The 14192-nt window shown below is 41.4% G+C and overlaps 1 protein-coding gene across 1 annotated transcript in view; it reads right to left on the bottom strand.

The window, feature by feature from the left end:
- LOC147748034 (cytochrome P450 2D6-like) overlaps positions 1–14192 on the bottom strand; it is a 260715-nt gene that overhangs the window by 48375 nt on the left and 198148 nt on the right. The window contains exon 8 of the mRNA XM_086958064.1: positions 6646–6787. Within this exon, the coding sequence (XP_086814190.1) occupies positions 6646–6787 (142 nt within the window). The remainder of the gene's footprint in view (positions 1–6645; positions 6788–14192) is intronic.

Here is a 14192-nt window from a genome sequence, read left to right as displayed (position 1 = left end):
CTGTATTTTGGCATCCTGCTTTTGTGTAAACTTTGACTTGTCTTTTGACTGTATTCTAAAACAGGCAATTTTGTGTGTTATAGTGCAACAACCGGTAATCCACTACAGATTCAGCCTATATATCACCTCCACAGCATTATATGAGTGGCACATGTATTTTAGTCTACAGAGAAAAAACACAAATCTTACAACAATATGACAACATTTGAAGTAAGGAAACTTTTTCCTGCTCACTAGGCAGTTTTTGTTAGTGCTCCGCATCGGTTTGTCCAAAGTGCAGATGTTCATCTCTCCCCCACATACCCACTTCCCCACTCCCACTGCCCACTCTTATCTCACAATACCACTGCACTATCTCATACCTCACTCACACTACTTGTCTCCTCTTTATACTGCCTACTCACACGTTACCTTTCTCGAATTACTCACACTGTGCACCAGTCCACCTCTCGTCTCGCCCCTGGAGCCCCTTCCACTTGTCCCTCTGTGTCTCTCTATCGAAGTCCTTCACATCCATCTTTCTCACTCTCTCATGTACTATTCCCACCTATCTCATGTGGTTAACTTCAGGGGCCAGATGTAGGTAGCCTAATACCGGTCGGAAATGGCCGAAAATTGGTATTTTCGGCCGTTACCGACCGGTATTTGGTCTATGAGATGTAGGTCGCCTAAATCCGGAAAAAATACCGAATCGGTAGATTACCGGCTCGGTAAATGTACCAAATCGGTAATATTTCGGAATCGGTAAAATTACCGATTCGGAAAAAATACGAGCCGGTAAATGTTTCGATTCGGTAAAATAACCGATTCGGAAAATATACAGAGCCGGTAAATGTTCCGATTCGGTAAAATTACTGAATCGGAAATTACGAAATGGAAAAAACCACACCATCGAGATGTAGGTGAGCCTTAAATTACGGAATTACACCAAAATTCGGTAATTATGAATCGGTATTTAACATGGATTGCAAGCAGGTGGTAATCAGGTGCAGCCTATAAAAAAGGAACCACTGGAACCAGAATGGCGGTTTTTTACGTCATAGCAAGACGGCTAAGGCTACAGGCAGCCGGTGAGAGGTTATGGAGAAGGGAGGAGCAGGTCTATAGGCAAAGGATTACACTCTTCCTATTGACAGAGCCAGAGATACAGACTGCACCCCGAAACCATCATGGACCTGATCAGGGACCTGCACCCACTCCTGGACCACCCAAGACCAAGAGCCCATGCCATCCCACCCCATGTCCAGGTGCTCTGTAGCATACACCTCCTAGCATCTGGGAGCTACCAGAGTGTTGTGGCAGCGGTTGGTGGGGTGCCGCAGAGCTGCCTGTCGCGTTTTTTCAGAAAGTTCCTGGATGCCATGATGCAAAGAATGGATCATTACATCCACTTCCCAGACACTGATGCGGACTTGCACAGGACCAAGACTGACTTTTACCTCATGGCAAACTTCCCACACGTGATTGGCTGCATTGATGGGACCCACATCCCCATTTGCCCCCCAGCTACCACAGAGCACATATACAGGAACAGGAAGTCATCACACAAAATTAATGTACAAGCAATCTGTGATGGCAAGTACATCACCACAGATATAGTGGCCAGATACCCAGGAAGCACCCAAGATTCATATATATTCCAAAACAGTGGGATCTATACCCGCCTGACAGCGGGTGAATTCGGGGAAGGATACCTGCTAGGTAAAGAAATGGGTGACACTCCCTTGATAGATGAAGCAGACGTATGTCAATGTGTGCATCTGAGTAATGTATCTTTTTTCTTCCACATTAGGGGATAGTGCATATACACTCTGTACCATCACATGTCCAACTGAATATGGCAGACTCACTGCTTGCGCCCATGAACAGCCCCGCGTGATGCATGAGGTTGGCTCAGTTCCAAGTCTGCTGTGCCAGCGCCGGCACTCTGGCGTCTGCTACTCCTCCTTACTTCAGGGACAGGGGTGCTGCCCCTGCTACTAGCGGTATCTGTGTCCCGACGCCTTATGCTCCTGTGGTGGCTGACTGGTTTGTCAGCAGCGCTTCCATCGCTGTAGTGACTCCCCCCATCCCCCGTGTGAGGTCAATACAGCAGTGCACCAGCCCCTCCTGCATCGCAACTGAACGGCGACACATCAGTGAAGTTGCAGTTGCAAGTTGGCGCATGCCGCTTGTCTGCTGGTGCATACGATGGCTGTCCCTGCGCCTTTGTGCACGGTCCTCATGTAGTTCCTCACAGAGTGTCATCACACACTGAGACATGTCCCCGACTCCATCTGCCATGTCCCTCATGCTGTCTGCCATTGATGCAATTCCCTTGTTCATGTCTGTGAAATTAGTGTTCAAAATTTGCATTTGTCTGTGTACTGCACTTATCCCTTTTGCCTGCAGGCGCTGCACCTTCACCATTGTGGTATCAAGGCCTTGGAACACATCCTCATCACATCCACTGGCGCCTGACTCCCGGACCCTACGACGTCTTGTTCCACCGGATCGCCTGACAGGAGTGGATGTATGAGCTGGTGCATTTCCTGCCATAGACTGCATTGACTCCTCACACTTCCCTTCCTCATCCGAGGATGTTTGTAGGATCCTATGCGGGGGACCCTCGTGCCTCAAGGGCCTGAAGATTTCAGACACCTCTGTGTCTGCTGGTGTGTTTGGTTGTTCTGACTCAGGTAGTGGTGAGCCAAGGACCAATCGAGATGCTTCCAGTAGCATGGTGTTGTCTGCCTCTGGTATGTCAGCTGCTTGTGTGCAGGGTGCTCTAGGTCTTGCACTGCTGGGCCCAGCATCCCTGCCTTCTTGCTCACTGCTATCCCTTTGGGGATGTGTCTTCTCCCTCACCTGCTGTGATTTGTGTGAAGTCTCCCCTGTGGACAGATATGGACAGTGTCTTAGTGGTGCTTTCACCGTGTACATCACTATTAAATTACATTTTTACATCACTATTTTCTGCTCCTCCCTTGTGTCTGATTGTATTGTGTGGCATGCCTGACGACATTTCATGATGACTGCTCATATGGGTATTCTTATGACTACCACTCCCATAATGCATTGCAGGTGCATACTAAAGTCAGAACTGGATTCCTCTATACATAGCCACATTGGGGGAGGAACACAGGCAGGGGGTGGGGGATGATGGACATGTCCCTTACCTTTCTTAGCTGAAGCTCGGGCTGAGCTGTCTGCATCACCAATCCCCAGAACGCACTCTGACTCCAGTGTGGACTCCACAAGCTCTTCCAGGTCCAGGAGTGGAGGTGCCTTGTTCTTCCCTCCACCTGTAGCATTGGCCTCCTTGCTTCTTGCAGCCAGTTTTTTTTTAGTGATGATCCTTAGATCGTACCATCACTTCTTGAGGTTGTCCACTTCCCTGTTGGTCACTCTTATGGCGTTAATTTTGGTCTGGATCCCCAGCCAGGTGTTCCTATTGACAGCCTCTGGTACCTGCAGGGACTGCTTTCCAAAGATTTTTGGGTAGTGCTTGACTACCTCCCCCACCAGCACCTGAAGTTCACCAGTGCTAAACTTCATCTTCCTCTTCCTCTCTGCACCTTCCCTCTGAGAGTCTTGGGGCTCCATTTGTTTCTCCTGCAGGGCTCTGCTTCACAACAGCCTGTCTCTGTGTGACTGCTCTCCTGTGTGATCAGGTACACTGCACCTGCATGGGTGTGGCCACTTCCTGGTTGTGGGGTGGGGTCGAGGCACAGGATTGGTCTATTGCTCTGTTGTTTGGCTGAGGGGAGGGATGGAGGCACGTGATTGGTTGATACTTCAACTGCCTGATATTTTGTATCCCCGACTCGGTATTTACCGATTCGGTAAATACCGATTCGGTAAATACCGATTCGGCAGATTCAATGCATTACTATGGGCCTCCAGGCCCATAGGATTGCATGTGAGTTACCGATTCGGTCTTTGCCATATCGGTAAATACCGATTCGGTAAATACCGAGACGGGGTAACCGAATTTTACCGATTCAGTATTTTTTACCGAATTTTGACCTACATCTCGTTTCCCTTTTCTAAAATACCGATTCGGTAAAAATCGGTATTTTAGAGTCGATAAAAATGTGTTACCTACATCTGGCCCATAGTCTTCAAACAAAGTTTTTATCCCATAAATGTTCATTGTTTCCATCCCTCAAACCCACACTTTCCTTCTCTACTTAGAGTGTCTTCTACACACACGTCATCCCACTTTATGCATCTATGCCCTTCTCTCCCCTTCTTTCTATCTTTCTCACACTATTTCTGCTCCTCTGTCTCAAGTTCAATAACCGCTTCCTACACAAGATACCTATCCCTCTCACTCTTCATTTCTGTCTATTCTCTGCAGCTCTCACCACAAACTATTCACCATGCCACATAATTTCACTATACAAATACACTATACATCACACAGTTCCACAACTAACAATTCCAATACAACCCAGATAATTCCACTCCACGCCACATTCATCCACTAGACACCAAAACAAAACACATAGGTAAAACACATTTTCATTTACAACTCCAATAACTCTAACTTTCACAAATTCAAGACCTATTGCATTGAAAATCTTGTTTTCTTGTTTTCATGACTCAGGCTTCCTTAAACAAATGAGGTAATGCCAGTATATTTACAAGTTTGGGGTAGGGCTTAGTGTTTCCGGTACTGAAGAGCTGCCTTGGTCTACCCACAAACTTGGGACTCTGCGACACGTTGTTGGAGACTTCAGGGAGCAGCAGTGAGAGGAAGTGCACTGCACTGAATAAAACCTTTCACCTTGGCCACAAGTCCTTGAAGAGTAAGGGACCCTCTGCACTGTTCCTAGATCAAGATGCCGACTTGAGACAAACCATGCAGGGGCAAAATTAAAAAAGCTGGAAGGGTGGGGGGAGTGCTCGGAACAGAAGAGACACCCTTGGAATGCCTCTGAATGCAACTTAGAGTTTCAAAGAAAATACTTTCAAATAAAATATGAACTCAAAAGCATTATTCAACTTCAGCATCTTACATGCTGTACAATGCCAAACCATGCAGGAGCAAAATAAAACAAGAGGGAGGGGAAGGGAAAGTGCACGGAACAGGCCCCCACGGAATGCCTCTATCTACAACTAACAAACGAAAGGCATGGCTGCCAATAATACAACTGAGGCTTGCAGCCCTAGTTAAATACATGTTTTCTTTTAAGTGATGGGGGAGAGCGTGTCCTGCCTGCAACAGCAGGCAGGAAAAAACATTTTCCCAAATAGTACTCGGAAGCTGTAATTAAAATGTACCGAGTAACAGGACATGTAACAGGTGGTGTTTTCATGGGAGGTTACAGAATGAGACAAGGCGGTAATAAGGAGGGTCTACTAAGCCTTTTAACGAATCAAAAGCCAGCATTTACAAAGGACAATGATACAAACCAATGAAAGTAGGAGACCTTCATGTCCATACTCTAATACCGCATGCCTCAAAGAGCAGCGCATGAGCTGCCCAGGCTTGACCTAAAAAGACATGGGTCAATGTGTCTCTTATATGAGTTTGTGTAAAAGCCTTAGGTGTGGTTGAGTATGTGTGTATATACACACTCATACACATATATGCTTGAGTCTTTCTTTGCCACCCATTCTCCCTAGCTTCAGTTGTTCTTTCTCCCTTCTCCTTCCCTTTGGACCAGTTCTTTTATCAACAAGGACCACAGAAGCTAACTTTAATGATAAGGAAAGGTAAATTATAATACATTTTCTTTTTCCTCCTTTTTGTATTGAGGTCATCTAGAGGGCTTTTGCACTGTCTGACTTTCATTGGCATTTAATAAGACATTTAACAAAAGCAAGATTGTACAAAATATTGATCTCAATGGACATTGCAAGGCATATTTATCAAGGTTTTAGGGCGATGCAAAACCTAACTGAGTTTTAACAAGCCAAACAAGGCCACCTTGCGATGCCATGCATGGATTGATACATCTGGAGTAACACAAGGAAGTGCTAATCACTGCCTTGTGTTACTCTTCCCCAGGTAGGCATTCCATAGTTGGAGCATGGGTGTTTCCACACATTTATCCAAGGAATTTTGCGGAATCCCAGATTTACCATTAGTGCTAGACATGGGAGTGCATCAAAATGCTACACCTCCCCAGGAGAGGCATAACGATGAGAAACATCCTTATCTCTCTGCGTTTTTTCCACTTTCCATGTGCGCTGCATTCTGCAGCACACATAGAAAGAGGAAAATTCCTCTCAGGATTTTTCTTACAAAAACAATCCTGCCATCAATACACGCACCCTTGCACCATGACCCAAGGGTGCCTGCATTGGTGCTAATCAGCCAAAAGTGGGCCAGTACAAGAAAGGACAGGAATGCGCCGTGTAATGCTAAATACGGTGCATTTGTGTCCTTTCCCTTTCATGCAGAGAAGCAAGGTGGCTTGCTGTTTTGTGCTGTATTAAATCATGACGAATATGCCCCTGCATTGCTCTTCAATTGTACACTATATGTGTTTATGTCATCTATCTATTGTAAACTGTACGCACACATAAGATTAGCAATCCAGTCAGCATCTACAAATAAATGTATGTGACAATGACACTGCATACATTAAACATTTCATCTCTCTACCCAAATTGCTAATCTACACACCCTTAGCGTAACAAGTATGTATTTACCTGCAGAGAAAGGTAAGAAGGCTTCTCGCTTGATGAATTGACCATCATCATCTAAGAAGTGTTCTGGATAAAACTGGTATGGTCTTGCCCAGATGGACTCATCTTTCAGGACGGACGTCATGTTGAACATGAGTGTAGTGCCCTACAAATAATAGCCAACATGTTAAAACAGAGTATATGCTCAATTTCTTAACTGCATGTTCATGGATAGACATGATAACAGATTGGACCACAAAGAAGATTATTGGTTTGCAGGCCGTGCAAAACTTTTCTTACTCCAAAACTACATCCCTCTTTTTCATGGATGATAACCCTAATTTACTTTACGGGCCAAAGCTGGGTGCTATCTGTCGTATTTACTCTGATTTCCAGTCCTGTGAACCATGCGCTCAAGCAGGGCCAGACCGGGAAACAAAACAAAACTGGCCCTGGCTAAGGGGTGCTTGTGTGGGGCAGAGTGCTTGTGGAAAGCTTTTTGACACTTTTTGTGCTGGGGCCAATTTGCCACTGCAAAACCGGCCCCAGGCAACAAGAGTTGTCCCCAGGGGTCTAAAACTGTCTCCCACCCTGGGGACCCACTGGGGAAACTCCTGGTACCCACTATGGCCAGTCTGGCCCTGCACTCAAGGGTGGACCTTCATCAATGCATAAGGTACAAAGTCTATTAAAATCATACAAGCATAACACGTTTAGTCTTATGTCTCAAAATGTTCTAACCTTACCCATTTCAACTCTGGGAGCACTACTGCCTGTGGATTCAACAATGGAATGTTTTCTGCCAAACAAAAGTTCAGCAGGAAGTTTCCTGGAGATGATGTGAAGACATGTCCTTACAATCCCTCAGATATTGACATAATGTCTCCGAAATGGCAACTCCTGAGACATTCACACCATTTCTGGATATTTTTTAAAGTGGCCATTACTCGCTTCATGATGCCATTGGCTTGAGGCCACAGTGGAGTGATTTTATTCTAGTGAACTCCTAAATGTACTGTAAAGTATTTAAAGTTGCTACCATTGAACAGAGTGCTGTTAAATGTACAATGTGGACGCAGTATCAAAAGTGGAGAAAATGTGTTTGTATTCAGAGTTTACAAAGTCAGCCAAGCTTTTTGGAAAGACAATGACTTCTGGGAAATTTGAAACGTTGTGGCTCATAACTACAAGGTGTTGACATGGGGCATGTAGTCCAAAGAAATCAAAAACAATTTCTTGCTGTATTTCCTATAGTTGCTCTTGTATTCTCAGTGGCTCAGAAGGAGTGTCTTTTCCTGGCCTCTGGCAGACATGAACCATGTTTGTTTGCAGCTCAATGCAGCGTTGCAAACTTCTGCATTTTGTCTTTGAGGCTCTTCTTTCAGCCCATTGCACTTTACTTATAGAGCTTGATATGGGCTCAAGTAGAGCACACTGGGTTAGACATGGAGTGTCACAGATTCAGTGCCTTGCTGAGTCTCAAACATCTGACCCATCCACGGATTGGCCCGCTCAACACTTACCTTTGGATTTTTTTAGTGAAACATTCTCAGAAGGTAAACTTCACCTGGACAGGGCTGCAAGCAGTATTTGAAAGGGGGGCATCATCGTCGGGAAGCCTAACGTCCAAGGAGTGGTGAAGATTTCTACGTTCTGACTTAGTTGTTTTTATGTAAGGCAAAACATCTCCACGAGGCCGAGGCAAGAAGCTGTGGTCGAAGACAGTTCCACAAAGCCAGATACCCCTTTGACAAAAGACCACTGAACAGTATGTACTGTTGATGAGAAGAACATAGCAGAAGCAGCCACATAGTCAGGCCGACAGGCAATAGACCTTGGGCGGATGACAAACAGGTTGGTTACAGTCTCTTACTGGTTCTCTGAGCAGTATTTGGCCAAAATGATTCCTAAATTCCAAGTTTTGGATTTTGGATATCCAGAGACCTTTAGCACCCCAACCCAGATTCCAGGATTGGTGGGACACCACTGGTGGGAGGGGGTAAGGACTCACTCAGGGTGGGTTCAGGTGCAGGTTCAAGATGGTGGGAGCCAGTTATGTTTCTGTGGCTCTTAACAGGAAGCCAACAAAACAGCCCTTGGAGTTACTCTGGTAATCATGGGTGCAGGTGAAGAAGCAGAGCTCAAAAGGCAGGCATGGCCTCCGAAGGTTCAAGGCAGGTTTCAGGCAGCAAAGCAGTCTTGCGCAGTGCACATTAAGTCACAGCAGCAGGCAGTCCTCTGAGAGTCCTTTTCACAGTTCCAGAAGTGAACTGAAAATTAGATCTAGGAGTTCTATTTGTATACCCAGTGTCTCCTTTGAAGTTTGGAAGACTTTTCTAGAGTCTTTGAAATGACAGAAGTTTCCTGACTTCCATGTTCTGGCTCCAAACTGACTGCAGGAACAATACAGTGATAACAAGACCTTTGTGTGAAGGTAGTGCACAGCCTATTCAGTTGTAAGTGGAACATGCCAGACGATGGCCCATTCAGGCACACTAATACCTTGATTGTGTTACCATGTGGGAGGAATTCACCAAGTCTAACTGCCAGTAACAACCAGTCATGTGAGCCAGGAGAGGTTGCAGGCCCAGACTGCTAAGGACAAGAAAATGGCAACTTTTTAACATTTTAATTTTCAAAATTGTAATTAAAAATCTGACTCTAAAGAGGATTTATCATTACAATTTCATAGATACCAACCATGAACTGATTACATGGTCCCAATCGAAAGATAGCAGTTATTAAATATAATAAGCAACCAAATGTTATCCTATGGGACAGGTAGGGCTCACAGTAGTCATAAACAAATTTAGACCTTTTTCATTTCCAGGACATGTAAAATGTAAAGTACAGACTTTTAATTACAATACACCCTGTCCTATGGGCTCCCTAGGGCATACCTTGGGGGTGGCTTACATGCATTAAAAGAAGAGTTTAAAGTTGGTCAAGGGGGTTATATTGCCAAGTCGAATTAGCAATGTAAAACTTCTTTCAGGCTGCAAAGGCAGGCTATGGACATTTTAAGGTGATAATTAGCTGTTGGCACAGTAAGTGCTGCAGACCCACTTGTAATGTCTATTATCAGGCCATGGGTATATGGTATACCATTCTACAAGGGACTCATACGTGAATGAAATATGCCAATCAGGTGTAAGCCAATAAAACCATGTTATGGGGAGTTAACACAAGTAATTTAGCACTGATTAACAGTGGTGAAGTGCACAGAGACCTAATGCAAATAAAAACAAATTTGAGCAACACAAATGGAAGTAAGTAGACAAAAAGTTTGGGGAAGACCACCCTAAGGCTGACAAGTCTAACACACCCTCGAAGGGGTTGTCTTGCAGCTGTTTGCAGCTGTTTGTAGAGTTACTGACTGATGGTGTGATAGTGAGTTTAAGGTTAGCCACAGTGATCAAAGCTCACTTGGTTATGTAATTTCATTTATATCTCATCTGTCATTTCAATCCCCATAATGATGATATTTGATTCCCAATAGGCTTAGAAGCAGGAGATATTATCCCGCTGGGAATTACAAGATCTGCCAGAAATGTGGATATCTTTTTAGCTAGAGCAACAAACATCTTGGGTAAAATATATGGGGGGAATAAGGAACAATCAATCCGGACATGAATCACTGCTTTTCCAGGAGTCATATTGCACTGTGAACTGCCATATAACAAGAATCAATGTACCCAGGCTTCATTCCTGGTATCCAGTTTAAGGGAAGACTATCTTTTCCACTTCTTACGCAGGCTTGGGGGCTTGGATTTTACATTGCCACATAAGCTGTATCTGGCGGCTACCAGAATCCTATGCGAACTTGACTTTGAGTAACAACGAGACATACAATTTGAAGATCCCATTCACAGATACCTTTAATCCACTTAAACATTCCACAGTGGAGAGCCAGTTTTAGATTACATTTAGTTTGGAGCTTCACATGTGCTCTTTGTCTAATTATAGTTCTAAACTCACATTTAACAAATGTAGCACTGGCAGGGGCCTGGCTTCATGCCACAGCCAGCAAAGTAAGTAGGCAGGACTTTAGCAAGGCACCAATAAAAGATTCAAAGGCCAAAGTGCTAAATAATTTACCTTAATCTATATTGTTTCTGCAGTGCAGACTTAATTTTCTCTATAAGTTGGTAACCTTTCTTGTCTTAGGAGTAAATTGCAAAGTTATTTATTGCACTTTTAGTTCCCAGAGAAACACCAAATGATATTTTAAATGGATTCTTATTCTTCACAATTGTTATGCTTTACGATGATGTCTGTGTGAAGTATTGCAAGTAAAAGATTCCCTTTTAAAAATATTTAATAACTATTTCTTGACATTTATATTTCAGAAGGAACCAATGGATTAACCTAAAATCTCTATAGTGCTTCTGTCACTATTTACACCACCTGCAAGTTAGTAGTCCTGACTATAGGTTTCCTATTATTATTAGATTTTCATTTAAGTTTAAATGCTTTGTTATCCGATATATATTGTCCATGAACAGAACAAGAAAAAGAAAAATAACTCCAGCTCTAACACATTATCTAGCACATTGAAAATATTTCAATGAATAAGATTTTATTCTAATTTTTGTAGATATTAATCCTTCCTTTTCTGAGCAGTCAAAGCTAATTGGCACTTTTCAAACATTCAAAAATCTGTTGTTTATTCATTAGCCATTAATAACTAAAAACATGAACAGTACTACTTCTTCTGTCAAGACAATTGATGATCCTCAACCTCTAATTAAATCTACAACAGGTTAAACCTTGGAAGTGTTATTAGAGGAAATCAGGTCTTTACTTCCATACATAGAAGAAATTGCCAAGAAGTCAAACAGAGTAGATAAAAGATAGTCCATCATGGAGAAAAGGATGACAGAGGTTGTTTATAATATTTTTTATACATTTGCATGTTATGGTCCTGTTTGTTATTATACCTAATTGTTCATCTGTTAGATAGTATGTTTATGTATTAATTTTTTATCTTCACATTCAGATACACTTTGTATGTGGCAAGATTCATGCTGTTATAATTTAATTCGATGTTTTCCTTACATGGCTCGGTCTATCATCATTCCCTCCTTACCTTCATCCTTCTTTAGTTATGGTATGTGGTGTCTTCCACGCAGTTGTTTCCTGTCTTTTTTTGTACGCTACATGTACTTTATTATGTTGCTTTTACTTTGTTTAAACCCTTCTGCACTGTTTTATGCCAATTTTCAATTGACTTTACATTTGTTTTCCTTTATTTGCATTATGGTAAATGTAGAACTTTGAAGCCATTATTCAGTGTTTATTTCTTTGCAATGCCTTTAGTGACTTGAGGAACATTTGGGAATGTTAAAGGCCTTAATAGTCCATTAAGAGACAAAATGCATTGTCGCATTTAGAAACATAGACATTTCAAATTATTTTAAATCGTGAAACCGATATTACTGAAGAGAAATAAAAAAGAAAGAGCACATCTGTGTGGGTGATGCTTTAACTAGTGGTAACTCATTGAATGTTAATGGCAGGGGATATTGTCTCACTTAGTGAAACTAAAACCATTTACCACAGGGGACTCTTGAAACTGATGAAGAAACAAATACCTTAAATGGATCTTGAGTAAGTAGAAGTTTCTGTTCCACTGTGTTTGGTAAAAGAAATGGGACCATAATTTTAATTTATGAACCTCATGTGATCCATGTATTTACACACTAATGTGAAACAAATGGTAGATGGTATATCATTAGCTTTAAAAATTCTAATATTTTACTTTGGAAAAACAACAATTATGTTCTAACAACGTTTTTGAAGGATAATTTGGTATTGTGGTATGATTTTCATTAGGTGGTAGGCCTCTTTCTCTGTAGGTGATCATTATGTAGAATATTTCAATATAAAATATAAAAATGTCTAACAAAAAATATGGAGCGGAGAAACTTCTCCGAAATGTGATGATGACGTAATCCAGATAAGAATAAGTATATTTTTCACTCCAGTTCATGCCACACAATCTAGCATTGTTTTTATTTTTTTTAGCTGAAAACTTCCAAATAATATTTTACTCTTATAAATTAGCTTCAAACTATTTCAGCATCATACTTTAATTTTGTTCTGATTTTGATGTTTTACCAATCAGTGTAGATTTAACAGCGATGTATTAAAAGGCTCACAATTTCTGAATTAAAGCAGTCCATCAGATATATTCATTGAAAACAATGAGATGTTTACAATCTTAATAGTTGTATTGAAGAAAACCAGTAACTTAGAACATAACATTTACACCTTGAAATCACAAGATTATCTCAGTGATTTAAATACAGCTACATTTGAATGTAATAAGTTAAAATAAAAATGGGTCTGGGATTATAAATAATAGCCACATTCCAATGAGGGCTTGGGGGTCAAATTAGAAATGGTAAATTATTAGGAAATTTTTTGAAAGTTGAAAAGAACGACCCTAAATATCTTCTAGAAATGGTGAGAAGACTGTAGCTAGAATTACAATGTCTGAAAATAATGATTGTTTCATTTAGTTTTATAAACATATATAACCCCAATAACCTTGATTAGAAGAAAACACCTTTAACAAATAGTTTCCTTCATTTTCCATGGATATCTCTTATAATATTGAATTGTCCACATGTGCAAACACATATCACTATTAATGGGGTGATTAGGACCATATCACTTTTAAACTGAGTGAAAGAAGTAGGGCCTGATGGCTACCTCTCTGCATTTCATTCTTCTTAAACTTTTTCTTTTTCAATTATGTAATCTCAGCTTTTATTTCTCAAAAGAAAGATTGAGGTACCTTCAAAAGAGTGGTAACTTGACTTATACCAAACAAGACATGGCTTACACCACTTTCAAGAATTATAGACCTACATCTCTTATAGTTGCAGACCATAACCAATATGCTAAAATTCTAGCACCAAGACAAGAAAAAAGGTTATGTTTAATTTATCTGAGAAGCTGTCTACATTGTTCTCCTCTTTGGTGTGAAAGTTGGATACTGTTAAAAAAAATCATGTTTCTACCATTTATCCTGTACCCAATTACTTAACACATGTGGGTCTGTTGAGCAAATGAAACAATAGTTTTTTCTCAAACTTTCAGAAGGAATTGCAACAAGCTGATCCTTTGCAATATTTGCGTTTAATACTTATCCATCAAATGTGTAAACACAAAATAATAGCTTAGGTACATATTTCCAATGAACACAACCGGGAAGACGGCAGAAGTGCAACTGTTTAAGGTGTTTTACAATGCTTATGATTGCAGATGACGGTTTTGTCCCGTAAATGGCTAAAACTCATTAGACATTGAAATACGAGTAAGCAATACAATCCAAAGAACTTTATTTTGATCACTATAGATCATAAAAGTACACCATAGAACAGAATATTTACAAACACAAGATGCAAATAAAACATAATATTGTAAATGGCCGTTCACAGTCCAATTGCAATAGCACTAGCAGCATAATCAAGTGGTCAAAGTGCATAATTGCATGCATCACAATAGCAGCCAAGTGATGCAGATTCTAACACATCATTATTTATAAAAATCGTAATCATACA

The sequence above is a fragment of the Lissotriton vulgaris genome, chromosome 1_1, assembly GCF_964263255.1.
Source record: "Lissotriton vulgaris chromosome 1_1, aLisVul1.2, whole genome shotgun sequence".
Lineage (NCBI taxonomy): Eukaryota > Metazoa > Chordata > Amphibia > Caudata > Salamandridae > Lissotriton > Lissotriton vulgaris.
The sequence above is the reverse complement of the archived record's forward strand: the minus strand, read 5'-3'. Positions and strand labels throughout refer to the sequence as shown.